The 27,204-nt window shown below is 37.9% G+C and overlaps 1 protein-coding gene across 7 annotated transcripts in view; it reads right to left on the minus strand.

Moving 5' to 3' along the window:
* Positions 1-14,703: 14,703 nt before the first annotated feature.
* Positions 14,704-27,204, minus strand: part of PCGF5 (polycomb group ring finger 5) — a 150,874-nt gene continuing 138,373 nt past the window's right edge. For all 7 annotated transcript variants that reach the window (XM_036734655.1, XM_036734656.1, XM_036734653.1 and 4 more), the window contains one exon: positions 14,704-20,846. In XM_036734655.1, coding sequence (XP_036590550.1) covers positions 20,799-20,846 — 48 coding nt within the window. In that variant the 3' untranslated portion in view covers positions 14,704-20,798. The remainder of the gene's footprint in view (positions 20,847-27,204) is intronic.

Consider the following 27,204-nt stretch of genomic DNA (forward strand, 5'->3'; position numbering starts at 1 on the left):
AGTGTCTGTGGTCGAATTTGAACTCAGGTCCTCCTGACTCCAAGGCTGGTGCTCTATTCACTGAGCCACCTAGCTACCCCTATACTTTTTCATTTTCACTGGGACAGGGTGAGTTGCAATGGATAAAGGGGGCACGGATGGGTAAAATGTGCATCCCAGATCTCAACACATCATCATTTACCACAAGCCATTTGTTTTCCAAATTTCTCCATTATTGTTGAGATCACTACCATCTTTTCAGTCCTGTAAGGTTCACAAGCTCAGGGTCGCTTTCATTCTCACTTATTCCCTATATCCAAACCATTGCCAAATCACATTGCTTCTTCTTAAAAGTTTTTGATATATTTTGTTTTTATATCACCTAAATTTCCCCCTTTATCTCTTCCCCTCCTAGAGCTCTATATCACATAACAAAGAACTTTTTTTGAAAGAAAAAGAAGACAATAATAATAATAATAAATTATCAATACACTCAAAACAATCTGATAATAGATGCAATATATTGTATAAAGGAAATCCACATCCATGGATCTCCTACCTCTGAAGGTAGGAGACTAGGGGAGGTATCCTCTCATATTTCTTCTTTGGAGTCATTCTTGCTCTTCGTAATTTTGAAAAAAATAGTTTTAAATTGTTTTGTGGTCGTTCTTTCTAATTTACATTATTGAAGTCATGTGTAGTTTTCTTTACTCTGCTTACTTCACTTTGCATCAGTTCATGTAAGTCTTTCCATGTTTCTCTGTATTCAATATAGTTATCATTTCTTACTGCATAGCAATTAATATGCCATGACATTAATATGCCACAATTTGTTTAGCTCTTTCTCAATTGATAGGTATTTACTTTGGAAATCTTATTCTTTCTACCTCCACATCTTTCCCATCTGTCCCCTTCTCTCTACTCACATAATTACCTCCCTAATTCAGTCCCTCATCACCTCTGGCCTGGACTATTATAATAGTCTCCCAATGAGGCAGGTGTTCCAGCCTCAAATTTCTCCCCACTCCAATCTATCCTCTACACAATTGCCAAGTTGCCAATTATCCTAAAGCTCAGGTCTGACCAGGTCACTCCCCAAACTCAAAAAATCCTAGTGCATCATCCTAACTGACTCTAAAATTAAAAAAAAATTCATGCCTATTCCATTATTCTTGTTTCTACTTTTGTATAAACAATATGTGCATAATTATTAATACAGCAGTTTATTATGTAACTTATGCATCTATCTATACACATTTATACTACACATATGCATGTATGTGGATATACACATATAAAGAAAGGGGAGGGGGGCAAGAGAGAGAGAGAGAGAGATTGACCAAGTGGAGAACATTTTTCTCAGCTGCCTTCATCAGTAGAGCTACTCCCAAACATAGTTATTTTAGCTGGACTCATTTCTCAATGGTTAGTACACTTTCATACTTTCTTATGCTTTCCATTCCTGTGATACTGTGTCTCACACTATTAAAGGGAAACCTCCCCTGTCCATCCCTTGATTCTGCTCCATGCCATCAACCTCAATGCTTACCCCTTATGGCCAACCCCAGGTCTGCCCACTCCTTCTGCTTCAGTCTCTGGATTAAAAAATGTGCCCTCACTTCAGAACTCTTCTCATTCTTTCCATCTTCTGGCCCTCAGTGATACCTGGATCTTCCTCAATGATGCTGCATCCTAGGTTTTCCTTTCCAGTACTGGTTGTACTTTTTTCCTATCCTCCAACTCACTGGGCTGGTGGAGGAGTCAGCCCCTCATCATTTCCAGGCTCTCCCTTCACCTCCAGCGCTGAGAAACTTCTTCTCTTAGGTTCACAATCCAATTTTATCATCCAATCCAGATCCCACTGGTTATTATCTACTGACTACTCATCCCCCCACCTCCAGGTTGGGATGTCATAAGCCTCATCTCACAAGAATAAAATTCGGATGGAAATGCCACTTCCTCCTCTTCCCTTTGGCTCTCAAATAATAGCTTCATCTTCAAGTGTTCACATGTCACATGTCCACTGGTCAGCCCTGAGGAAGCAGGAACTTTCCATGGAGACACCTATTTATGCCATATCAAGACCTCAACCCTTCCAACTTCCCAGCTATCTCAGTGAATTCAGTCTAGCCTTGTTCTCAATATCCTTCTATACACCAATTCCTACTCAATTCATGACCTCCTCCTCCACCCTGCCTCAACTAGGGTATGAGTCTTGCTATTTCCATCATCTTGGAACGTTTTCCCTACATTGCACCTAAATCTTCCCCTTTGCAACTTCTTTGTAACTGTCCCTAGTTCTATCCCTTAGGGCCGTGTAGAACAAATTGAACATGAAAGCCCTTGAAATGTCTAAAGATAACACCCATAACCTACTCCCAACTCCCAACAAGTCTCTAGTTGAAACATCCCCAGTTTCTTCATCTGTTCTCATTTGGCCTGCTCTCTAGTCCTCATGTCACCCTGGTTGCCCTTTTCTGGATATGCTCTACCTTCTCAAGGTCCTTCTTAAAATGTGGTTTACAGAGCTATATGCTATTGTAAATGTGACCTGATCAGGGGAGAATACCTAGCAATTATCATCTCCCTTCTTCTGGACACTGTACCCAGTGGTGTGTTGGCAAATGTTTAACAATTGGTTTTCTTTTTTAAAATATTTGCGATGTACACTTTTAAGCTTAATCTTCATGATTACTATTTTCTCCTTGCTATTTTATTATTACTATTTTCTCCTCTTAAGTCTGCTCTGGACAATCAACAAAATAATAAAGCACTGATCTGTAGGATTTGCCAAGTTATGAAATGTACAGGCGGCTCCAGCAATCCCTTGACTATACCTTTCTTAATGTCATCTAGAACAGAAATGCTTTTGGGGAAGGTACCATCTATTATATGGGCTTATATTGAGCTTAAAGTACACTAAAATACCCAGATCTTTTCCACAGAAATAGATATTTAACCAGGTGTGAGCATGTGATGATAGAACGGTGTTTCCCTATGTAAGAGCTTCTTGCTGAACTTGTCATTTAATTTTGGGAGTGGGGGGGTAGGAGGTTGGGGGAAAAAGAAGGTTAAAGTTGCCTTTAAGAATACTGTGGCAGGGGCAGCTAGATGGTGCAGTGAGTAGAGCAATGGCCCTGGAGTCAGGAGGACCTGAGTTCAAATCCAACCTCAGACTTGACACCTACTAGCTGTGTGACCTTGGGCAAGTCACTTAACCTCAATTGCCTTGCCTTCCCCCCTCAAAAATAAATAAATAAACACACACACACACACACACACACACACACACAAAAGAATACTGTGGCAACTCTATGATGCTTTCTAGGTAAGAATTTTTGATAGTGTACCCCAACAGTAAAAAATACAGAAATTTTCAATAGATGTATATATACTTATTCATAAGTTTATTTTTGTTGAATCTTTTCAGTCATGTACAACACTTTGGGCTCCCATTTGAGGTTTTCTTGGCAAAGATACTGGAGTGGTTCACCATTTCCTTCTTTGGCTCATTTTACGGATGAGGAGCTAGGGCAGACAGGATTAAGCGATTTACAGCTAGCAAGTGTCAGAAACTGGATTTGAACTCATGAAGATGAGTCTTCCTGATTCCAAGTTTCTATCCACTGTGCTACCTAGCTGTCTCTTATAAGTTTATACACATATACTATTATATAGAAATAAAACAAAGAAAATTTTATTTTTATTATACATATATATTTATTATAAAAATAAACCTTGCAAGAAAATAAAAGTTTAAAAAAAGGGAGATAAAAATGAAATAATATTTGAGCTCAATATGGAGCCCCTGGTGTTCATTGAGCAGGAAAGTAATATGGTCAGACTTGCACTTTAGGGAAATCACTTTGGCAGCTCTGCAGAGGATGGCTTGGTGAGGGGAGATACTTGAAGCAAGGAAACTAATTAGGAGGCAGTAGAAGTAGTAAAGGTGAGAGGTAAGGAGGACCTGAAGCAAACAGATGCAGGAGATGTTGAGGTGGTAGGGATAAGTTTTGGCAACTGATGGGCTCATTAGGGTAAGTAGGAGTGAGGAGTAGATGATTAATCAACAAATCAAATAGCATTTATTAAACTCCTACTGTGTACCAGGTAGTCTGGTAGGTGCTGCCAATACAGAGACAAGATATGAAGTAATCCCTGTGCTTAAGGTATTTATGTTGACGAGGTTCCAAACTTGGGTGACTAAATGGATGATGATGTTGCTTGATCATTCTCAGTCATGTGAGAATGTCTCTTTGTGACCCCGTTTGGGGTTTTCTTGGCAAAGATACTGGTGTGGTTTGCCATTCCCTTTTCCAGGTCATTTTACAGATGAGGAAACTGAGGCAAATAGTTAGGTGACTTGCCCAGGGTCACACAGCTAGTAAGTACCTGAGGCTAGATTTGAACTCAGGAAGAAGAGTCTTCCTGGTTCCAAGCCAGGAACTCTATCTCACCTAGCTGCCCCCAGATGAATAATAGTGCCCTCATAGTAACAGGTGAGTGTGGAAGAGTAGTGGGTTGTGGAAAGATAATATAGTAAGATCTGTGGTGCAGATTCACATTATTCATGCTTGTTCATTCTGTGCAATTTACTGTTGAAAATAAAAAGGGCTACTAAGGCTCCTTATTCGTCAGCCGTTCTCCTAGAGAAAAGAGCCAACCAAGGGGGGCAGTCAGCTGAGGATCAACTCTACCCGTGGAATACCTAGGGCAGAGGTGGCTCAAACATATGGCTCAGGGACCACTCCTGAGTACTGCCTGCACCAGATTAAAATGTAATTAGGAAATATTTAACAAAATAAATAAAAATACAATAAAATAGATAATATTACATTTTAAAACTAAATATGCAATAAAGATCCTTCCATATGCTTTAGTAGTCTCTGTTTCTATTTAAGTTTGACACTACTGACCTAGGAGACATAGTAGGGATGTTAGGGACTGGACAAAAGGCAATTTTTCCAAGGGTACCTGTGTGGCTGCTGATGAAAGTATCCAGGTTGAAGTTAGGTTATGACTACCCAGAGGAGACTGGATAAAAGGGTAGTGGCTGGCAGCTTAAACAGTCTCAAGAGGAGACAGGGTTGGTGGGGGGGGGAGGTGTTCCTCAATAATGGTTGAACAAGGTGGTTTGGTTGTGATGCACACAAGACCCTTCGTTGGCTATTGAAGCAAGGGTGGGATATGACCCATCCACCCCCACTCTCTGGTTAATGAATGTTCGTTGGGGTTATGCCATGGCCTTCCAAGGGGTCCCCCACTCTTCTAGATAACTAAATGATCTTGATAACTTTATGTTTGTGATTGGGGTAATGTTCCCTTAAATAAAATTTGATGGGGGTGGGGGGAGAATGGATTGAATGTGTGGAGTAAGAGTAGCCACTTGGAAGAGTATGGTGAAGAAGGGCAGGGTAAGCCTTTAAAAATGTAATTTATTGATAACATTTTATTTAAAAAGCCAATTGGTACATTCCTAAAAATGAAATGAGTAGAGATATTAAAGGAAAGATTAGAAAAAGGAAATGGATCTGAAAGGAAAGAGGGAAGAAAATTAGGATGGAGAAGAAAAAAATAATTGAGGGAAAGAATAGAAGAACGAAATATAAGGAAAAAAGAGGCTGCAGAAAGAAAAAGGAGAAAAGTAAAAAGAGAGAAGAAAGAAATGAAAATCTAGATGTCCCATCCCCTCTGGTCTCACTCTCCCAAGCCCCATTTTCACTGGCAAGATGGGTCCTGAGGACATTCCTTCAAGGCTCTAGAGGATAACCCCTGAGGGTTAACAAAATCCTAGTACAGTTGCTCACGAGTATCAAATTAATATGCTTTCTGTTATCAATCAAGCAGTAGGACTCTATCAGTTTTTAGAAAAGGGATTTACAAGTAGTTACAAATGTAACAATCCCTTTTCCCCTCCCCCAACACACCCATTCCCATAGAAGAGAGAGGTACTTGCATACTCAAGGTCCCTGCGGAGAGTGGGTTTGAATGTCAAAGTACAATGGCAATAAAGTCCTTGTGTAGAGAAAAAGTGCGGTATCTCCTGACTCCCAGCTGCAGAAGTCTTTTTTGCCCTTTGTGAAATCTTCATGAGGTTTCAGGATTTGGTGCTTTGTTGAGACCACAAACAGCATTTCTCTCTGCAATGAGGAATCATGATCCTTGAAGCTGCTGCCATCTTTGGGGGACTGTCCTTCCATTCTGGTATGAATTTGCTTTCTGGGCCAACTTCTACTACTACATTGGTGGACATTGCTACTGATTCCAGTTACCAGGGAGCCCTCAATGGCTCTCTCATGGATCTCTCAATCACCTGGGCTCCCCTAACTTCCAGCTGGCATCTTACACCACCAGGAAGGAAAACAAGAAAAAAATGCTGGTAGAGAGATAGATCAGTGTTTTAATATGCATACTCAGGTCTGGCTTAGCCATTCATCTGTCATTCCAGCTCCTCTGTGAACTAGATTTCATCACTACAAACTTTGCCTCGGTTACTTGTGGCCACTACTACTCTTGCTAATACTCCATGTATTAAATTGTAATGGGGCAGGGACCATCTGATCATGCTCTGTACAATCCTCCAAGAAGAACAAATCTAAGAGTGTTCTAAGCCCTGGACATTCATCGGCCAGTCCTCCTATTATATAAAAAACAAAAGAAAACAAAATAGAGGAGAAAAGCAGAAGGAATAGGAAGGAGAGAAGAAAAGGAGAAAATAGAATCAAAAATACCATTATTATCTTGGTCCTTTTCTTCTCTTTGTTTCTTTTTCCCTCCTTTCTTCAGTCTCTTTTTGTCCTCTTTTTTTCTTGCCTGGTCTCCTTTCCTTCTCTTCCTCTAATTAGTCTACATGTATGTTGTTGTATCCATTATTGGTACAGAGTCCTCTCCTAGAATAGAGTACCCTCTTGCACAACAAACCCTGAATCCTCTCACTGGTCTTGGGTATAACCAATGGGGCTTATCAGTCACAAAACACAGAATGTGGATATCGATTCCACCTCAGCTTACTCGCTGAGTGTGCTACCACATGAGCTAATCTTAAAAGTGGAGGATGATAGGACAGGGGAAAAAAATGAAAAAGAAGACTGGTTTTGAGAAAAAGTGGGTAGAGGATAATAAATAAGCAATTGAAATGAAATATTTACATTTTGGATTTTCTACTTTTTCACAGTTCAGGCTAGGGGTTAAGGCGTCTTTACATCAGGGAGAAGGACCAGGCAGTTGCTACACTCGGATCCGTGTTTATGTCATGCACAGGGCTGGAGGTGCACTGGGAAGTCTACAGCTCTGTAGCTTCAGCCCAAGTCAGGTAGGAGGGAGACAGATGGGGAGTGATGGGAGGCAGCTAGAAGGGAGTAGGGAAAGGAGTGCTGACTTCCTTCCTCCTACGTCAGCCTGTGGCAAGGAGTCATATGCTTCTTTTGTTCAGTCCTTTGTGTTGGGAAGGGTGGCCTCTGCCCATACCCCTTGCAAGGGCCACTTTGAAATTGAGAGGGAACAAAAGTGTGATAGGATTTTTCCTTATATTCTTTTAAAAACGTTTGTGGGGAACACGACGAGAAAAGGATAACATAACAGTGCCATACACTTGGATCAGAAGTGCCTGATGCACGACTGCCTCGGCTTACCTAGAATAAGTACGGTGAATTAGAAAGAAGATCCGGTATCAGAACGCACATTACACTTGCGCTGCTTACTACCTTAGACCTCAAATCGTTTTACCATCCTGAGCCCCAATTTCCACATCTATAAAATGAGATTTGAACTAGATCTCTAAGGTACCTTCTAGCTCAAATATCTATAATCTGTGAAAATAGGATCACAGATTGAGAGTGAGAAGGAACCTTAGAGGTCATCTAATCCAACTCCTTCATTTTACAAATGAGGAAATTGAGTCACAAAGAGCTTCACTGACTTTCCCAAGGCCAAAGGCTGGAAGTGGTAGACCTAGGTTTTGAACTCAGGTTTCTTAACTTGAAATTCAGACTTGTGGGGGGATGCTGATTATCCCTCACTTACAGCTTTGGAGAATGTGCTCCTTTGAATAGTTATCATAGTTAACATGTTGTAATTTCCAAATCTGATTAAAGCATTTTGGAGCATAGTTGAAGTTCCTGGTTAAAAGTGGAAAAATACAAGTGTAGAGTAGTGGGGTTTCCATAGTTACCTCAAAATAGCCCATGTCTTCATCATCATCACATTTCCCTGTTAACCAGGGAACTCTGGCTCCAGTTGAAACCATTTTCAAGTTTTAGAATTAGTCATTCTGTTCTTGCTTGAAATTGTTTTAGGAGAAATACTGAAAGCTATTACAAAATGTCATAAGACTCATCTCACAAGAATAAAATTCAGATGGAAATGTCACTTCCTCTCCACTCTGGCTCTCAAATGATGGCTTCATCCTCAGTGTTCACAAGTCACATGTCCACTGGTCAGCCCTTGGGGAAGCAGTAACTTTTCATGGAGACACCTATTTGTGCCACCTCAAGAACTTGGGCTCTTTTTACATAAATGCCTAGAAGAAATATGTTTTCTTTACCCAATGGGAACTTGGATTATGAGTTGCTTGAATTAGGCCCTCTTTAGGACATTAAGTGGTAGCAAGCCATTATACAAATGATGCTGGGAAAATGAATTCAAAGAAAGCTGTAGGACAAGAATAGTAACATAAGAATATGACCTAAGAACACCTTTGCTTTCCCACCAATTACTGTCTTTGAACCTGCAGGAAATGAGGAAAACCAATGAAACTCTCTTTTAAATCTCACAACCCCCAACAACATCATCCATTCTTTACTCCTTTATTTGAGTCTCTGATGAAGAGAGGTGGCCCTTTTTGTCAAGATCAATCCCTCTATATGTACCCTTGATCCTATTCCTCTCCTGTCTTTTCTAGAAGATTGCCTCCACTACCAGCTCTTCCCTCTCTCCAATCTTCAGTTGATCCCCATCTACTGGCTCCTTCCCTGTTGCCTGTACATATGCTCAAGTTTTTCCCATCCTTAAAATTCTCACCAGACCCTACAACCTCCTCAAGTTATTGTTCCAAATTTCATGTCCATTTATCTTCCTTGAAAAAGCTTTCTATACTCCTGGCTTTCACTTCTCCTCTCACTTACTTCTCAGTCTGGTTTCTAATCTCATCACTCAATTGAAGAATTGAGTTCTCTCTCCAAAATTAGCAATGGTCTCTTTTTAAAAAAATTCAATTTTATTTTCTTTTCAGTTCCAAATTCTTTCCTTCCCTTTTACTCCTCCCCCATCCATTGAAAAGACAGGAAAGCAAAATCCATTGTAAATATATATGTGTGTGTATATATATATATATGTATATATACATATATATGTATATATACATATATAAATGTATATATATATACACATATATATATGTAGTCACATGTGTGGGATGAAAGACCCTCACCAATTAAATTTATAATAAGAAGCCATCTCAGGGTGGGAACAGAAATAAATTTTATTCAATTCTCGAGAATAGGGTATCCTCTGCTAGAACTGATCTAGCAAGGGAGGCGCTTTACAAGAGGCAAAGCACCAATAATTATACCTAACCCAAGAGAATTCCCTCCCACCTCTAACCCTTCTCACCATTGGCTGAGAGGTAGGCTTGCAATCTGATCACGAAAGCTAGACAAAGAACTGGGAAATTGAGGCACAGAAACTCCAATTCCCATTCCCTTAGTTAATGATTACAACTGAGGAGACATCTATAAATCTAAAGAAGGAGAATAGGATAAGAGGAGGGGGAGACCCTCTCCATTCTTCTACAGTACTTTTACAGTAAAGGAAAGCAGGTCACAGTGACCCTGTTCTTATTGAGCAAATTTTTAAACCAGAACCAGAAGAAAGAACAAAAAGTTTCGGGGTAAACTTTCCCAGAGGCTGAGCCATCAGACTCTCACGGCCTCAGAATTTTTTTTACTTCCCTATTTCTTGATTTTTAAACATTTCTTAGTCTATACATACATACATACACATATATATATATACATATATATATACACATATATACTTATCTTCTCTGTGAAGTCTTCGCATTTCATTTACCTCACACATCACACAAAACAAATTTTTGTATTAGCTATGTCAAGAAGGAAGGAAAGAAAGGAAGAAAGAAAGAAAGAGAGAGAAAGAAGGAAAGAAAGAAAGGCAGGAAAGAAAGAAGGGCAGGAAGGAGAGAAGAAAGGAGAGTAGGAGGGAGGGAAGAAAGGAAGAAAAGAAAAAGAGCAGGAAGAGAAGAGCAAAGAAATGGAAAATAAAGAAAAGAGAAGAAAAGGAAAGGAACTTCAACTGCACTTTAAGTCCATCAGCTATCTAGAAGCGGATAGCATATTTCATCAAGTCTTTTCGAACTGTTGTTGGTCATTACATTGATAAGAGTTCTTAAGTCTTTCCAAGTTGTTTTTCTTTACATTTCTGCAATTATATAAATTGTTCTCATTCTGCTTACTTCACTTTGCATCAGTTCATGTAAGTCTTCCCAGGTTTTTCTGAGATCATCCCCTTGACCATTTCTTATAGCCTTTTGGTCATGGTTCCAAATTGCTTTCCAGAATGGCTGGACTAGTTCACAACTCCACCAACAATGCATATCAGTGGTCTCTTAATAGTCAAACCTGGCCTTTTCTCAGTACTCATCCTTCATGACTATTGCAACATTTGACACTGCTGACCATTCCTTCCTCCTATGTAATCTCTCCTTTATCTCTCTTGGTTCTCCTATATGCCTGACCATTTCTTAAAATCTTTGTCCTAGGCCCTCTTCTTTTCTTTCACTCTGGGGACCATCTTGATGACCTTTTCAGATTTAATTATCATCTCTTTGCTAATGACTCCAATATTTGTGTAGCCAACCTTAATCTTGCTCCTGAGTTCCTGTGCCATATTGCCATCTTCCTGTTGGATATTTCAAACCAGATCTACCATAAACACTTCAAGCTCAATATATATAAAACAAATCTTATCATCCAACCCACCCCTCTTCCAGACATTCCTGTTTCTGTTGCGTATGTCATCATTCTTCCCATCACCCTGGTTTCCATTCTGAACTCCTCACAATCACCCCACATATCAAATTAATAGCCAAATATTATTGCTTCTACCTCCAAAAATCTTCCATATTTATCTGCTTCTCTTCACCAACCCAGCCATGAACCTGGTTCATTAATTCATCATCTCTCATTTGAACTACTGCAACATTCTCCTAATTGCCCTCCCTGCCTGAAGTATCTTTTGCTACTCCAATCTGTCCTCCACAGAGCTGCCAAAGTAATTTTCCTAAAGCCCAGGTCTGACCACATCATACATCCACTCAACAATCCCCAATGGCTCCCTATTGCCTCTAGCACAAACTATAAATGTCTTTGTATTGTTTTTAAAACTCTTTACAACCTGCTCCCTTTCCTACCTTTTCTGGTTTCCTTATACACTATTTGCCTTCTTGCACTCTGCATTCCAGGCATATTGGCCTTCTCTCTGTTCCGGACACAAAACTCCATCTCTTTGTGCCCTCCCTCCCTAACCACCTTATGCTTAATTACTTGCCTTTATTTCTTTTTTCTTCTGCATATACCTATATCTGTATTACCTCATTACTAGCATGTAAGCTCCTAGAGAAGAGATTATTTCATTCTTTGTCATATCCCTAGCCCTGGCTGGCATTAAGCATGTGTTTAACAAATGATTAGTATTCATACATACTATGGTTTGGCCAAACTTGGTGTTTTGCCTATTCTTCATACAGAGTTTTCCTACCTCCATGTCTTTGCACTGGCCATTTCCTATGCTTGGAATTTATTCCTTTTTCACCTCATCCCAATTTTGCTTCAAGGCTCAGCTCAAATACCACCTTCTACCATGCCCTCAGAAAAACTCATTAGGAAATTCATCATTTTGCAAGACTCCATCATCTTTGGTGCTCATTCCTCATCAGCATCCTTAATACCCTCTTCTCTTTTGCCTAGAAGGTGGAGCAAAGGACTTCTTCCAAACCTCCATTTAAAGGGGACTCTCAGACTTGTCATCTCATTTCCCACCAGGTGACTCCACCAGTCACCCACCCTAGGTCCCATCTTCTGCAGTTCCCTCACCCCCACCAGCTGCTTTTCAGCTTCCTTTTACATATTGTCTGTACCCATTGGATTGTAGGTTCTTTGAAGTCAGGGATCTGTGGTTTTTCTTTTTTCATATTTTTATTCCCAGTCCTTAGCACAGTGCCTGGTACATGGCAGGTGTTTAATAAATGACTGAGGTGAAGAGGGCCTGAATGAAGGTGGTATTTGTACGAGTGGAGAAGAATCAGATATGAGAGATGTTGTAAAGGTAGAAATGACAAAATTTAGCAATTGTTTGGATGCATGGGGCGACAGAGAGTGAAAAGTTCAGGATAATGCTGAGGTAATGACCCTAGAAGACTAGGAGATAGTGATTGAGTTTTGAAAGAACGGAGAATTTGGAGAATTGGTGCATTAGTTATGGACATGTGGAATTTAAGATGTCTCCCAGGCATCCAGTTTGAAATATCCACTGGGCGATTAGTGAGGCAGGACTGAAACTGAGGCTGGATATTACAAATTTGTGAGTTGATGAGGAGACAGAGACAGAGACAGAGAGACACAGAGATAGAGAAAGGAGGAGAGGGGAAGGGAAGAGAAAAGGAGGGAGGGAGGAAAGGAGAGAAACAGAGGAGACAGAGAGAGAGAGTGAGACAGAGACAGAGAAAGGAGGAGAGGAGAGGGAAAGGAGAGGGAGAGAGAGAGATTGATTCTGGAGGTGATAGGGAGCCACCGCAGTGTATCAAGTAGGGGGATGACGTGCTCTGACCTGCACTTTAGGAAATCACTTTTGTGGCTGGAGTCCATCTTCCTGTGGAAGGTTTTATGAATACAAGATTGATTGGGAGGGGAGAAGGGAGATTTTTCAGCACAGCCTTTTACTCTGTCTTGCACAATGTAAGCCTGCACATGTGTGGGTTTGTTGGCCAATTCTCTAGTTACAGCCAGGTGTGGTTAAGGTGGAAATCAATGGATACAAATACCAGATTTGCCATGTGTTACTTGCATGGCTTGCATAAGTCGCTTAATTTCTTTGGACCTCAGTTGTGCTAACTGAAACTTCCTCACATTGTTATAGTGCTTTAAAATGCACAAAAGTCACCTTCCCTCACCAACAAGCCTGGGTGAAGTAGGTGATGGGTCTTCCTAGTCCACAAAATGAGGGGGTGGGGACTAGATTCCCTCCAGCTCTAGGACCCCGTGACCTGACCGCTGTGTTGAATTTAGAACAAGGCTTTTTTCTCCTCTGCTTCAGAGGACAGATCTGACAAATGATCTTTAAGGCTGGAAACACTGAAAACTGGCTGATGTACTGTGAAGCTGATTGAGTTCAATCGGAACTTCAATTCTGAAATGTTTCTAAGTATATTATGATAAGTTGTCCTAAGTTGTTTGTATTGGATTTTAATCAAGTGTATGATTTGGTTGACCACTTTGTGTCTTAACATTTAAATTGAAATTTTGAAAAATGAGCCACTCAACCATTTGAACGAATGAAAATATTTCTGGACCATGTGATGGTGCTTTTGCTTCCTATTTTGTAGGCAAAAATGCTGGAACTTGCATGAATTCATGACTTGTGTACAAATGAAGCTATGGGAAACAGGCTACCATGATGAAGCTGGCCACTGGATCTTTTTAACGAAAACTGATTATGGAATAATTTTTCTATGGCATAAGAATTTCACAGAAGAAAGGGCAGCAATTCTAAAAAACAAACACATATAATATGCTTCCCTGCCAGCACCAGAATCATGAGTCGTACGGAACCTGGGCATGAGCAAACTTGGAGTCAACATCCACCTTGGTACAAAGCAATTGGAACAGAAGTTATGGGACACAGGAATATGCCTATACTTCCTCACCGTACATTCTCTCTAGGCCTATCAGGAAAATGGGCTTCCATCCTTTGTTACAAAAATGGCATGAATCGTTTTGACAGTTACTTCACACCATGAGTGCAAGATTAGAGACTAGGTACCAAAGGAGTAATGAGGCAGAGGAAGACATGACATCACTCCAACTCTCCATTTGTATGTGACATCCCAAGTTCCCAATGCTTTAGCCTAACGGAGATTCCTAATCCTCATCAGAATGACACGGAAATAGAATTCTAAGGCATGTGCTCCTAAAAGCTGTAGTAAAGCAAATTGACTTGAGTGAGGTCTCTGCCTAAATTGTTCAACTTCTCTCAAGTTGTCTTAGGAAACTTACCAGAACAGCTTGTATATTGTTAGACCCCTATACAAAGTCGTGATCTAGAAGGAGGCGGCTCCTAGTACATGCGGTGAAACAGGATATGAACTGCAGTGACTGAAGTGTGGAAAAGATGTGATCCAATGCACTACTAGAGAGGGCACCCACACTCACGTGATCACAGGATCACTGGTCCATCAGGGTATCAAAGCTTAATATTCAAAGGAATGGATGGATTTTGATACAATCTTACACACTACCCTAAGGCTCGCTTAGTGGAATGATGACATCTAGAGACTAAAACAGCACTTTTTTTCTCAAAAGAAGTCTTTATAAAGGGCAGATCTATAGTTTTCAATGGACTTCAATGTAACTTGGCCTACAGGTAATGATTCCAAAAAAGTATAGTGAATGAGGTCTACGGTCATGAATATTAAAAAAGGACAAACACAGGTTCATTAGGCAATCAAAATTTTAATAACAAAGATACTATTTGTGACATGGTCAAATATACTTGGCTAAGTTCAGATAAAAAAATGCTTTTAGCCCCAAATGTAACAACTATACACAGCTTTATACAGAACATTCCATAAATCAACAGAAAATACATCTGAGCACAAAAAAATAAAAAATATTTAAGGGACTCTATTCTCTAAGCAGCATTTTATTTTTGCAAAACAAACAAAGGTATTTCTTGGACTGATTAAATATCTACAAGTACTTTTTCTTTACAAAAATACATATATTCTTAATAGACTAAGTCATTAACAATGACCTGGTATTTCTTTCACTTCAATTTGAATGATTTATAAGCTAAATTTTACAACCACAAAAAGGTTTATTTGTATTAAGATGTTATCACTTTTGACAAAAAGCTTAAAATATCTTATATTTTAAAAGAAAATTAGCAACATAACTTTACAATATAACCTATGATCTTTTCAGTTTTGTGAGGGCTATTTTATTAAAAACTGACAATCACTCCGGTGGCTGACCAGATGCAAGGAAGCATTAGAACATTGGTACACCCTAGGTCCTTTCTTCTCCTTACTTGGATCACAGCTTTACTTAAGGTCACTTAGGCCCACCCCCCTCCCATCCCCATCCTAAAAACAAAACAAACAAAAATTCCAAAGGACAAAAGAAAACTGTTTTGGACTGATCCCAGTATATAATTTAACATGTAGAACTCCCACTTCAGTGAACTGATGCACAGAATATTAATAGACCAAGGGATGAAATTAAGTGTTTTTCCAAACACTACCTAGAGACATACACTAGTCAGCATCTGTACTTGATTAAATCTATATCCCATAGAGATCTATAGATGAAAGCAAAAAAATTAGGTCTAATAATATATGTGTGTGTGTGTGTGTGTGTGTGTGTGTGTGTGTACTTTCATATATACACATATGTTTTTAACTTGAGTAACTGATACCAAGTCTCATGACAACTGAGGCAGGGAAGAAATCAACTTAAAAGTCAGGTTTTAATGTCAGATAAATGCATAAATGGATATACTAAAATGGTCACTATAAAGGTGTTCAATCTCTTTTTCCTTTTTTACAAAAATTTTCCCAAGTTAAGATGTGCTCAATTTCCTGCAGTACTTTATTTTAAAATACAAGGAAGCAAAAGTATTTGTAAAAACTTTATGTTGCCATGTTAAAAAGTCATCCTTTTTCATTTTTACTATCAATAATCTGTAAGTATTGAAAGCAATGACATTACTTTAAGGGGAAAAAGCCATCAAACCCTGTATCATAGATTTAAATGCATTTTTATGAACCTTAAAATTGGCCCTTCCCCATCAAAATATTACTAAGACAGGTCAAGTAAATCCAGAAGGAGTTGGGTATTTTGTGCTTTGGAAGGGTTGTGAATCTGACAGCACACTTTAAAATGTTTCTTTCTTCAAAGGCCGGCAATGGTAGACACTGTGCTCCTCTCTCTTGGCTTGACCTCATCCTTGAATCATAGGACTTAATGAATTTGAATTATGATCATGGCATTTCCAAGCTTTTCTGATTCTCAATCAACACAATAACAGTTATACCAACCATTTGCTTTCTGAATTCATATAACCAGCCAACCAACATTTGGCTGATACACAATTTGCTTTAACTGAATTATCATTACACTCAAACTATCACACTTTTTCATGAAAGGGCAGAATTTGGCATGAGGTATATCCATCATGGAAGCCCCATCCAAAGTGGTTCTGAAGCTTACGTGATATCAAAAGGTCTGCATAAGATGATAATTTCTCCTAGAAGCTGGTCAAACAAGCTAGATCCTGAGGACAAAAATGTAGTTTGGAAAATGGAAAAGCCCTTAATTTGGATAGTAACAATGAAAGTAATTCTCCACAAAGTTTTTTTGTTTTTGCTTTTTAAGAATAAAATACAAGCCCTCTTGTGAAAAGATATGATCTTTCTGGTGGCAAAAATATGTATAAGCCTTTCTGAAAGCCAATCAGAATATCATTTTTTTTGTTTAAAGGTTAAGCAGACCAAGTACTTTTATAGAGCTTACACTCAAAATATTTTCCATGTCATTTGACCAGATATCAACTAAATACAAATCTAACACAGACTGCCACCAAAAAAAAATGCTTCTTGTTTCAAAATTTTGAAGTTTGACTCTGAACTTTACTGTAAAAGCTCAAGAGTACAGAAGAATAGACTTTAAGCTTCCATTCCACTATGTCTTTCTCTTTATCCTAATCCAGTCTACCACTTATCACTTCAGAGAAATAAAAATTGTGCTCATCTCATTCCCATCTTTGGGGATATATTTTCATCTGTAAGGTGGTTTAGGTTGTTAAAAGAAAACCTATGTTTGACTTATCTCACCAGGCATGTTCGGTCTGACGCCTTTCTTTGGTGAATTTTATCTCAATCAATCAAGGTTATTGCCTAAAAGAATAGAAAATTTATTCAATTCCAAACTTAATGCTTCCAATCTTTAAAGTGTTAAAATTGCTTTTCTCCCAACATCATTACCTAACAGTAAATGTGTCTTTGGTGATGCCTATTTGTTTAACATAAGTCTTTCAAAAACAAAATTTTCTGAACATATCATTTAAAAAACTACTATTTAAATAATGAAACAATTTCTAGGAAACACAAACCAAAACATCTTCTTACTCAAAAGTTTATGCAGTAAGTCTAAAAGACAGAAATGCAGTTTTAGCAATGAGGCACTTTCTCTTAAATAACATTGTCAGTAAAGCTAATGAGTTAGTTGCAACATCACATAAGATAAACATGTTTCCCCTCCCCCCACCCCACCAAGAATCCAATGAAATTTAGTATGTTTGTGAATGCCATATTTAGGCATACTCATTTACAGATATAAAATGTGGCACGTTAGGAAGAAGGAGAGTTTTCAACATTGACAAAGGAAATAATATATTTTCTTTGATAGTTATAAAGACACTATTCAAATTTTCCCAGGCTCCATAAGAATACCTCACCAATATACTTTATATTTTTCTACTTATGTTTCTTAATAACCTACAGTTAACCTAACAAAAGTCCAATTTGTCAATTATCCTGATTTGTTTCAATTAATGAGATATCTGTATTCTGCAAACGCCTTTTTATTCTTCAAGCCTCCTGGACTTAACCATATACATTTAGGGTTTTTTCCCAAGGCAACTGACAACAGGTTTAAAAAAAAAAAACAAAACTTTTTGAGACTAAAATCCCTTTAGTTTATTGCTTAGTTAATTGAATAGCTATTAAGAAATTTGTTATGTTTCAATTTGTTCTCTGATTCTATTAACTGCTGATTTTTCCATAGAGATTATCTGTAAGAAGAGATTTCTTATTTTATATGTATCTTATAGTTGTGTAATAAGCCTTAAAAATTATTATAATTTTCTGCGTCTAACTTCTAAGAAGTTCAAAAGCCTGATTTAGGGGAATAAGTATCTGGGGATTTACAGTCTTATTAGATGTGCAAATAGTTTTAAACTACAGTCATTTCAAAAAAAGTATCAGAACAGGTGGAGACTACATCATGTGTCTATTTAGAGGCTAATGAAGCTGTGAAGTTCAAGTCCATCATGTGATATTTTTGTATTACTTATGTCCTTCTTAAAATATTTAACTAATCCAAATTATCTGCTCGTCTTCATATGATATTCATCTTTCCCCCACCTTTTTTTGGCGCATACTCTGACACATATAATATAATTACACTTAACAAACATGCATCACACACTGATATGAAATAAAGGAATTTTAGAATAAGACTCTCCCTAAAATTGTTTGTTTGGTAGAAAAATAGCCAACTAAATATGATTAAGTAATGTTTAGAACAGCATAAGTTTAAGTAGCTAAGAAATCAGGTACGTATAAAAATGTGTTTAAGGCTATGCTTCTTGGCAGAAAACATAGAAATAACTAAGTTTCCTATGTGTAGTTAAAAAAAAGTTCCCTAATGGTTGAATTAATAAAAAATTATTTTCAACTCTGAAATGTTATTTTAACTACTGACCAAGCTATGACAAATTTATGCTGGATTTTCTAATACAAGAGGGGAGTCAGGCAGTAGACCTTGGCAGCAAAGCAAAAGAATTTCTTTAGTTATTTACTGAACTCAAGAGGGCTTGGTTGGGCAAGGGTAAAAATCTACTTCTAAATATTCAAAGACAAATAAATGTCCCCTTTCCCAGTTTGCTTGTTTAAATTTGCTTGCAAACCCTCCCAAAGAACCACCAGGACACATGAAAGCCTAAAAATATTGCTATTAATTTTCTAACAAAGTCAGAATGAATAATTCTTAAATCAAAAAGTTCTATCAAAGATATGTTAAAAAGGACTTAAGAAGTTATAGCCTTTTATATACTGTAAAATATATTAAGATTTTAGCTATATTATTACTAGTACTAAGGAGCTGATTCAGAAAATTTACAAGCTACATTTTACTGGAAATTTTAGTATACATACAGTGCATTAGACTGTGTTTAACCCACAAACTGCTCATGTTTCTAAAGCAGAGAGTTTATTTACTCTTTGAAGTTTCCCCCCAACCTGATTAAGAAAACAAGTTAATTTGTTTTCTAATTATTGATACAACTTAGCTTCTTAATTTTCCTCTTTTTTGAATATCAATGTAATTTTTAAGTTACTTAAAATGGCGGTTGTAGATGAAATGATACAAGCTTTATTTTTTTGAATTATAGTAAGATAGAACTCTCAACTTGCAAACTGATCTGAAATGAATGGAAGATAGCAAAGGACATGTATCTACAAAAGCGGTAAAATTAAGTATGCACTTTTAGCTCTAACTTCAATAGAACTTAATTTTTCCCAAAGTTTTGTTTTTTTTTTTCCTGTATAAGGCAAATGTCTCATTTTCTTTGATTATTTAAAAGGATCTAAAATGAAATCCCCTTAACCATTGATTTTGGTTAGTCTGCTCATCTGCCGTATCACATTACTTTTGTTTTTAAAAATACTGTTTGGAAATGTGACAGCTGACAAAAAACGTTAATATACAATTTTCTTTGAGATTCTTGAAAACCACAAAACGTCTAATGTCATAACGACTACAAATTCTAACATTTAATGTTAAAGTCATCATAACTCTTTGCATGCCACAATGACACACACCTAAGGCCAACTTTTTCAAAATATACTCTAACTTGAATAAAATCAAAAAGGTAGACATATATAAAATGGAAAATACAACGTAGCTTCACATCGCAGCTCCTGCTTGTCCATAAGGCATTATGGAGGGAGTAATAACTTCACTTACACACTGACTTCATAAATGTGATCAGCTGCCAATGTCCTGAATATTTATGAATCTCACTTCAGTTTGTGTATATGTTACATAAAATTGCACCCAGGAAACCAAAAAAGGCTTTCCAGAGCTACTGGGAGATTCTATTTAGACAACTAAAAATTACTATAATTATGCTGTCTTAATATTATCTGAAGAATAATTAATATTCACTGAAAAAAGGACTCTTGTACATGAGGAAACTCTACTTGTACACACAGGACTTTTTAACAAGAACAGGACAGTGGCATGGTAACCACTTTCTAAGTATATTTTCTACACAAAATAATTTCAAGATATAATCATTAAGTTCTCATACAGTACTATTATTTTAAACAATAATCAATAAAATAGTAAATATGTGAAAACTGCAACACCACAAAGACTGAGCACTGCCATTTCCTAGTGTAATCAACATTGGTATTAGTACAGTCTTGGAATAGGCGAGCAAAATGGTCAGCAGATTGAATCTCGGTGATACACTGGACTGATTTCAGCTATGACTTGCAATGCAATGGCTGGACAGCATAGGTATCTTATGCAGAGATTTCAGTAGCAGAATGGCACTTGGTTTGTTCTCATAGAAATGACAAAGATGCAGTTGACAATTTAAAGAAAGACAATGTTCTTATTTGCATGCTGAAATTCTAGTTGTGTCCCCCTAGTCCAACACATCCATTCATTGGGCAATCTGTCGATGGGTAAACAAATAGTGCAGGAAGATTCCTCTTGGTGGGATTTATGCCCTTTGGTTTAACCAAAATCAATTCTTGGTCGATACTGCAATACCATGGGGTAAGACTATAAAATAAAAATCAGATAATGAACAATTTATAGTTTAGATTTATATAAAGTACAAATGATATAGTTTATTAAATATTATCTATTCAAGGATGCTGAGAATTTTAAATTGGAAGTTATAACTTATTACTAGATCAGCTAGTAGCAGTAATTATGAAAGGTAAGCCAGGAACATTCCTTATTTAAAAATTTTTTTTTCTAGGTTTAGTTTCATTTTTTAGATGTCTGTCTCCCATTCATTCATTACTTTTCCAAAATGGTATGGGGTTGGGGGAGTTTTCAATAACTGCCTTAATTTAGGCAAGTTTGGATTCCCTCTCCCAAATACTTTTTTTTTCCGCTAGTAGTGAAAACACTACTAGTCAAATGTCTACCTGGGACAATTCAGTTGTAAGACTTAAATTTCAATTAGCCACTTTCCCCCTCCTCTATGATTTGGAAGAAGAACAGGGATGTCAAAGATTGTTTTTCCTTAAAGTTCTCATTTTTAATTTGTCTTTGTGGACTATTTACTTTCCTTCCCCTCCAACATCGAGCATCTAGGAAGAACTATATTAATTACTGATGGTCTAATATGGTACTTTATTATTTTTTTAACAATAAATTAATATCTGGTTGATTATTCAGTTTGAGTAAATAAAAGTAGATAAAAATGTACAATAAAAGACAAGTAAACTCCTAAAAGAGGCCCTCGTCAATCTCAAATCACCTTAGGATTCTTTACAATATAGGCAATGACTTAAAAAATTTTGTGTCTGTCGTAAGTCAAAACTAGATCCCGCATCTACAGAGTTGGGGGTCTCCCATATGCCTTCTATAATGAAGTTCGTATGGAGTTCTTTTTCTCTTCAGCTTGCCCTTCAAAATTATCTTTTCTAGATCTGCTGTCTTCCTGCCTCTGGAGAATCAGGACTATTTCAACAATTAAAAAAGTTCTCAGGAAACACATGACGAAAAGATGGCAGCTTCACTCTGAAATGCCTCAAACCAAGCAACATCTCACACAACCCAAGTGGCAGGCCATGAGCTCTTCCTACTGTTTTGAATAGGGGAAAAAAAAATCTTTGTTTCAATTTGACCTTAGTGTCTGTTTGTTCTATAGTAACAAAGGGGTTTACTGATTTTGATCCAACTCGGTAATGCTACAAAAGAGTATCAAAATACAACATGGATCTGATTTGTGCTTCAGTAAGTCATTTGGAAACAAATCTGCAGTGACTGAAACTAAGTCAGCTATTTTGTAGTGAAATTCGGTATGCAAGCAGACATTATGGAAATGTGATTAAAATAAGTGAGGTCTAACAATTCTTGAGACCAAGTCCTCTGATACAAGCTAATGAAAAATACAGTCTAATCAAGATAACATTTCTGCTGAAAGACTAGGAATTTTGATTTAAATTATCTCACCATTTCATGATATATGGTCAAAGTTTTAGAAAAATTTATCTATTTTACTAGACAAATATTTTTACTTTACATTTTCTATTTGACTTTTGGTTACCAGGGCTTATGAGGGCTCAGTATGATATAAAAGACAGGGTTAACTTACTTACTCCTGTTTGACCTAGGCAAAGTCACGTCACCTCTAAGGGCCCCTGTTCTCCTCATCAGCGGACCTGAACTGTAATGGAAGGCTCCTTCTAACTGCCCATTCTAAGAAAACACAGGTTCAGTTTTCTAACTGGTTTGTTTGCCACAAGTTATAAATCCTGTTAGAGAAAGCAAGGAAAGCCTAATGGATAGTCTTTAGAAGTTTAGCTTTGCAGAGTTTCTTTGAATAGTTATCAACCTGGGACCAACTTTTAACTTATCCTTAAGGTTGTGGGTAGGAATACGGGTCGAAGAGAAAAATAGAGACCCACAGAGTGAACTATAACCTTAAGGCTGAAGGTGTACAAATTACTTCCCACTGGCCTCAAACTGAGCAGCAAGAGAAGTGGTTACTATTTTGTGTGTGTGCCAATAACGTTATGCTATTTAAAAAAAAACTTTTAAAAATTTTATACTTGAATACTAAAACAGAAAAGTGGTTATTTACAGGTATAAATGAGATGACCTGTATAGCCATCTGCTATACTATTCATCCATCTCTTCTTAGGATCATAAGGTTAGAAAGGGAAAGGATAATTTTTTTAAGATACTTTTTTCTTGCTAGCTTCATTAGATGTAAAAATTAAGTTTACTTTTCTCTCAGCTGGTAAAAAATAATACCCTTCCACTCCAGGACTTAACCCCTTTTAAGTCTTTATTGTGTTACTTTAATCATCACATATAAACAATAAGGAGTGCTTTAAGATGAAAATAAAGGTCAAGGAAGACAAATTGTTTTAAGAGTATACTACTGAGGACGACAAGTACGACATGGAAAAAAAACCAACAACATTACGGGAAGCATCTAATAATTAACAGGAGAAAGTAACTGGGAAAAGAGCAAGGAACAAAGCGAACTTGACATTGTGACAGAAGAAATCTCCATGATATCACTAAGACTTGGCAGGATCGGACTCACTAACTGAACAGAATAACGGACAGTGCACTTGATTAAAAGGAGACATCAGACTGAAGAGAAAATTAAATAAGCTAAGAAGGCATATATCTGATAGAAGGCCATAAAAAAAATGTGGAAGAATACAAAGCAGATGAGCAGAGGCTCTGAAAGTAAAAACGTCTCAAGAGAGATGGGATCCAAAACCAAAACAAAACAAAACCAAAAACCCAAAATAAGATTGGTAATACAAACACAATGATCCTAATGAGGAAAAAAAGGAGGAGTCATCTAAACAGACTTATGTGGCTGCACAAGGGGTTTGCTGAAGAACTCCAATCTTAAAAGGATGTAAGCAAAAGATTTAAGGAGGCACACATGGTCAAAGACAAACAGAAAAGAGCAGGAAGACCAAAGCATGACTAGTGCCAGGAGCGGCAAAGTTCTGAATGAGCCAAGGGCTCCACTCCATCTGCTTCACCTACAAAACGCTAAGTAAAATCACCAAGTTTCTTCAAGAAGAAGAGAAGTCCTATTGGAATGTAGTATGTAGAATGTAGCTGACTGCATAAACCCCAACTATTCAAAACTCCTGTTTTGCTTCTGTTTGATTATCTAGAAGGATTCACATTAAGTGACCTTCACAAAGGTAAAATAAACATAAGAGGGAACTGAAACTTAAGACAAATGAGGAAACAATAAAAGACCAAATACCTTCTTTAAATGTGTTGAAGTCATCTGATGTGGATGAATGATATTATAAATGTGATGGCACTAAACTTTGAGAAAGTGTAAAACAACAGGATAGGTACCCGAAGGAATGAGGTAGGGAACTGCTGCAGGAAGGAGAAATGGCAGAAGGAGGACCATGAAGCCTGTCCCTGGGAAGATTCTAAAATGAACAGTCTGTGGTCACTAAGAGGCAGGCAGCACAGTTTCACTTACAAGTCATGCCAAACTAACCTCATTTCCTATCTTGATAGCATTAACTAGACTGAGAGATCAGGGAAATGCTGGAGACAGAATGTATCTGGATTTTAGCAAGCCATCTGACAACAGATTTCTAGGGGCTGGAACAAGGGGATGAAAGTAACAAGAGAGGGATAAATGTAGAGCACTGCCTGCACTTATGTTAAAAGTCAAGTACTAGAGGGAAACAATGTGATTCCTATGTGGAGAGGATGGAGGTGCTCTGGTGGAGAACCAAGTCAATACAGAAGTGTGGCTCAGCTGCTAAAAATGTTCATGCAACTTTAGGCTCCATTAACATGAAGCACAGGGTCTCTACCGTGTAGTTGGACTGCGAGTGGAACCTTCTTGTAGGAATAGGCAGAAAGCAGACCACTGGGCTTCAGTAGCTGAGAATCCAGGGCTTATAGATGTTCTGCTGCCTACCTACTGTAGATAAACCAACCTACCCCACTCCTGCAATGATCACTATTGTGGTGATTCTGTGCCTGTCTTTATTAACGGAGGCCAATGCTATATGTAAGACCCAGTAAGGCCCACTCTTCCTAAATAGCATTTATACTAGCCCCTCTGAATGTGGCTAAGGGTTGATTTCCCTCCCAGATTAGTAGCTTTAAGAGATGTGGTTAGTTTTTTAATTCCTCGTATCCTATACCTGGCTAGGGCTGCTGACACCGGTCCAAAGAAGATATATTTATCTTCTGTGTCCCAAAGAAAAAGGAATTTCTATTTGGAGGGCCCTGCTGACCTAGGACAGCTAAAGCACCAGTGGGTTAATAGGATAAGATTGGATAGGATAAGAATGAGCTCGCTCTCTTCTTCTTTAATTGCTGTCTGAATTATATCCTAAAGCTCTATACTTATAGTCATAAGAGGGGGAACAAAATAAGGGAGAGAAATTGGTTGTTATAAGTACAACGTGCAACTTGAAGATGGACACTGACAAACTATAGAATGTCCTGAATAATGAGGGGACTGAAAAATGTCATATAAGGAAGTATTGAAAGAATTGTGCATATTTAGCCTAGAGAAGAGGCCCACCAGCTGCCATCAATTTGAAGGACAGTCATTTGAAGACAGATTAAACTTTGGAAGAGGGATTCTACTTGGCTCCAGAGAAACTGACTCCAGGGGGTACATTTTGGATCAATATGAAAAAGAATATTATAATTTCTTGCCTCATGATAAGGTGAGTTCCTTGACATAGGAAATGTGGAGTAAGAGGAAGCCGTTCACTTGTCAGGGCTGTTGTACTACCAACGGGTGGGAAGCTGGACTAGTTTCTAAGATACTTTCTTATCAGCCAGATCCTATGGTTCCACATTCAAACTAATAATGTCTAGCAAAAGGGAGAGGCTTGCCTTTCCCCCAAGATGGCCCCAAAGTTGAAGAAGGGAGCCGTTGTCCTCCCCAAGACAGAAGCCAAGTTGAAGGCCAAGAAGGCAGTGTTGAAGGGTGTCCATAGGCACAAAAGAAGATACAAACATTCCTCAGCTTTCCGCCACCCAAAACATTAAGACTTCGAAGGCAGCCCAAATACCTTCAGAAACAAGCTTGATCACTATGCCACGATTAAGTTTCCCTTGACCACTGACGTCAAGGCCAACAAAGCATCAGATCAAGCAGCCAGTTAAAGAAGTTGCATGACATCGATGGGGCCAAGGTCAACACACTGATCTGGCCTGATGGAGAGAAGAAGGCCTATGTCCAACTTGTTCCAGACTATGATGCTTTAGATGTTGCCAACAAAATTGGAATCATCTAAATTGTGTCCAGCTATCCCGCTCCACCTACAATAAAAAGTTTTCCAGTAAAAAAAAGAAAAAGAAAAAAGGGAGAGGCTCTTAGAAGACAGTTAATTAATCATTTGGGCTCAAGAGCCCCACTTAGTAACAAGAATGGTTGGTCTGAAATAGGAATGAGTGGGCTTTCTCCTTGGAGCACAAGAAAGGCACTGATTCAGAGTGAGGGACCCCAAAACCAGAAAATAAGAGACAGTTTAGTTAGCTACTAAGTACTACAGAATAACAATCCCCATGATTTGAAGACTGGGAGATGAGGATGGGAACAATATTTTCAGTTTCAAGTTTTGGATCCATTTTCTTTTGGGATCAAGGAAAGCTTACAATTAAGTCTTTTCCAACATCTTTACATCTGCTTTGTTGGGGTAAAATTTTATCTGCTAGCGGCAGACTGAATGATAAGAGATGACAGAGAGAAGGAAGAACTGCTATTAAGTTTGTTTTCTCTTCTAAGAAAAGTGATCCCTGGAACTGATAGCACAGAACACAAATGGTTAATTGGGAATTGAAACCTAAGAGGGGTAAGGAGAGGAAGTTCCATGGCTTACATGAACTACATTTTCAGGATTTTGAAAGGCCTGACATGTGAATGCTAAGTCAATTTTGGTGACCTTTAAAAGCTCATGGAGCACAGAAGAGATGCTACAAATCTGATTTTTACATCAGAGAAGAGCTTGGAAGCTATAGGCCAAACTATAGACCACTCTGATTATGCCTGGGGCCCAATGGTCATGACTTTGATTCCTGAATAATTTTAGAACATTTTATTAAAGGGAGTTACAAATGAATATCTAGAAAGGAAGGGCGTGATCTTCTAAGAGACTGTATGGATTCATCAAGAACACGCCATGCCAGACTAATTCTATCTCTTTCTTTCTGAAGGCTAACTAGACTGAAAGATCGAGGGGAAGTACTACAGACTTAGTTTACCAAGATCTTAGCAAAGCAGTATCTGACAAGACCTTTGTTTTTTTTTTTTTATGTGGATAAGAAAGATAGGATTGTAGGTGATAAACACCTGTAAGAAGGACTGTGCCCCCAAAGTCAACTTGTTGGGAGGCCTCAAATGTACAGATGAACTGCAATAAATGAAAAGCAAGGA

Source organism: Trichosurus vulpecula, chromosome 8 (assembly GCF_011100635.1).
Source record: "Trichosurus vulpecula isolate mTriVul1 chromosome 8, mTriVul1.pri, whole genome shotgun sequence".
Taxonomy (NCBI): Eukaryota; Metazoa; Chordata; class Mammalia; order Diprotodontia; family Phalangeridae; genus Trichosurus; species Trichosurus vulpecula.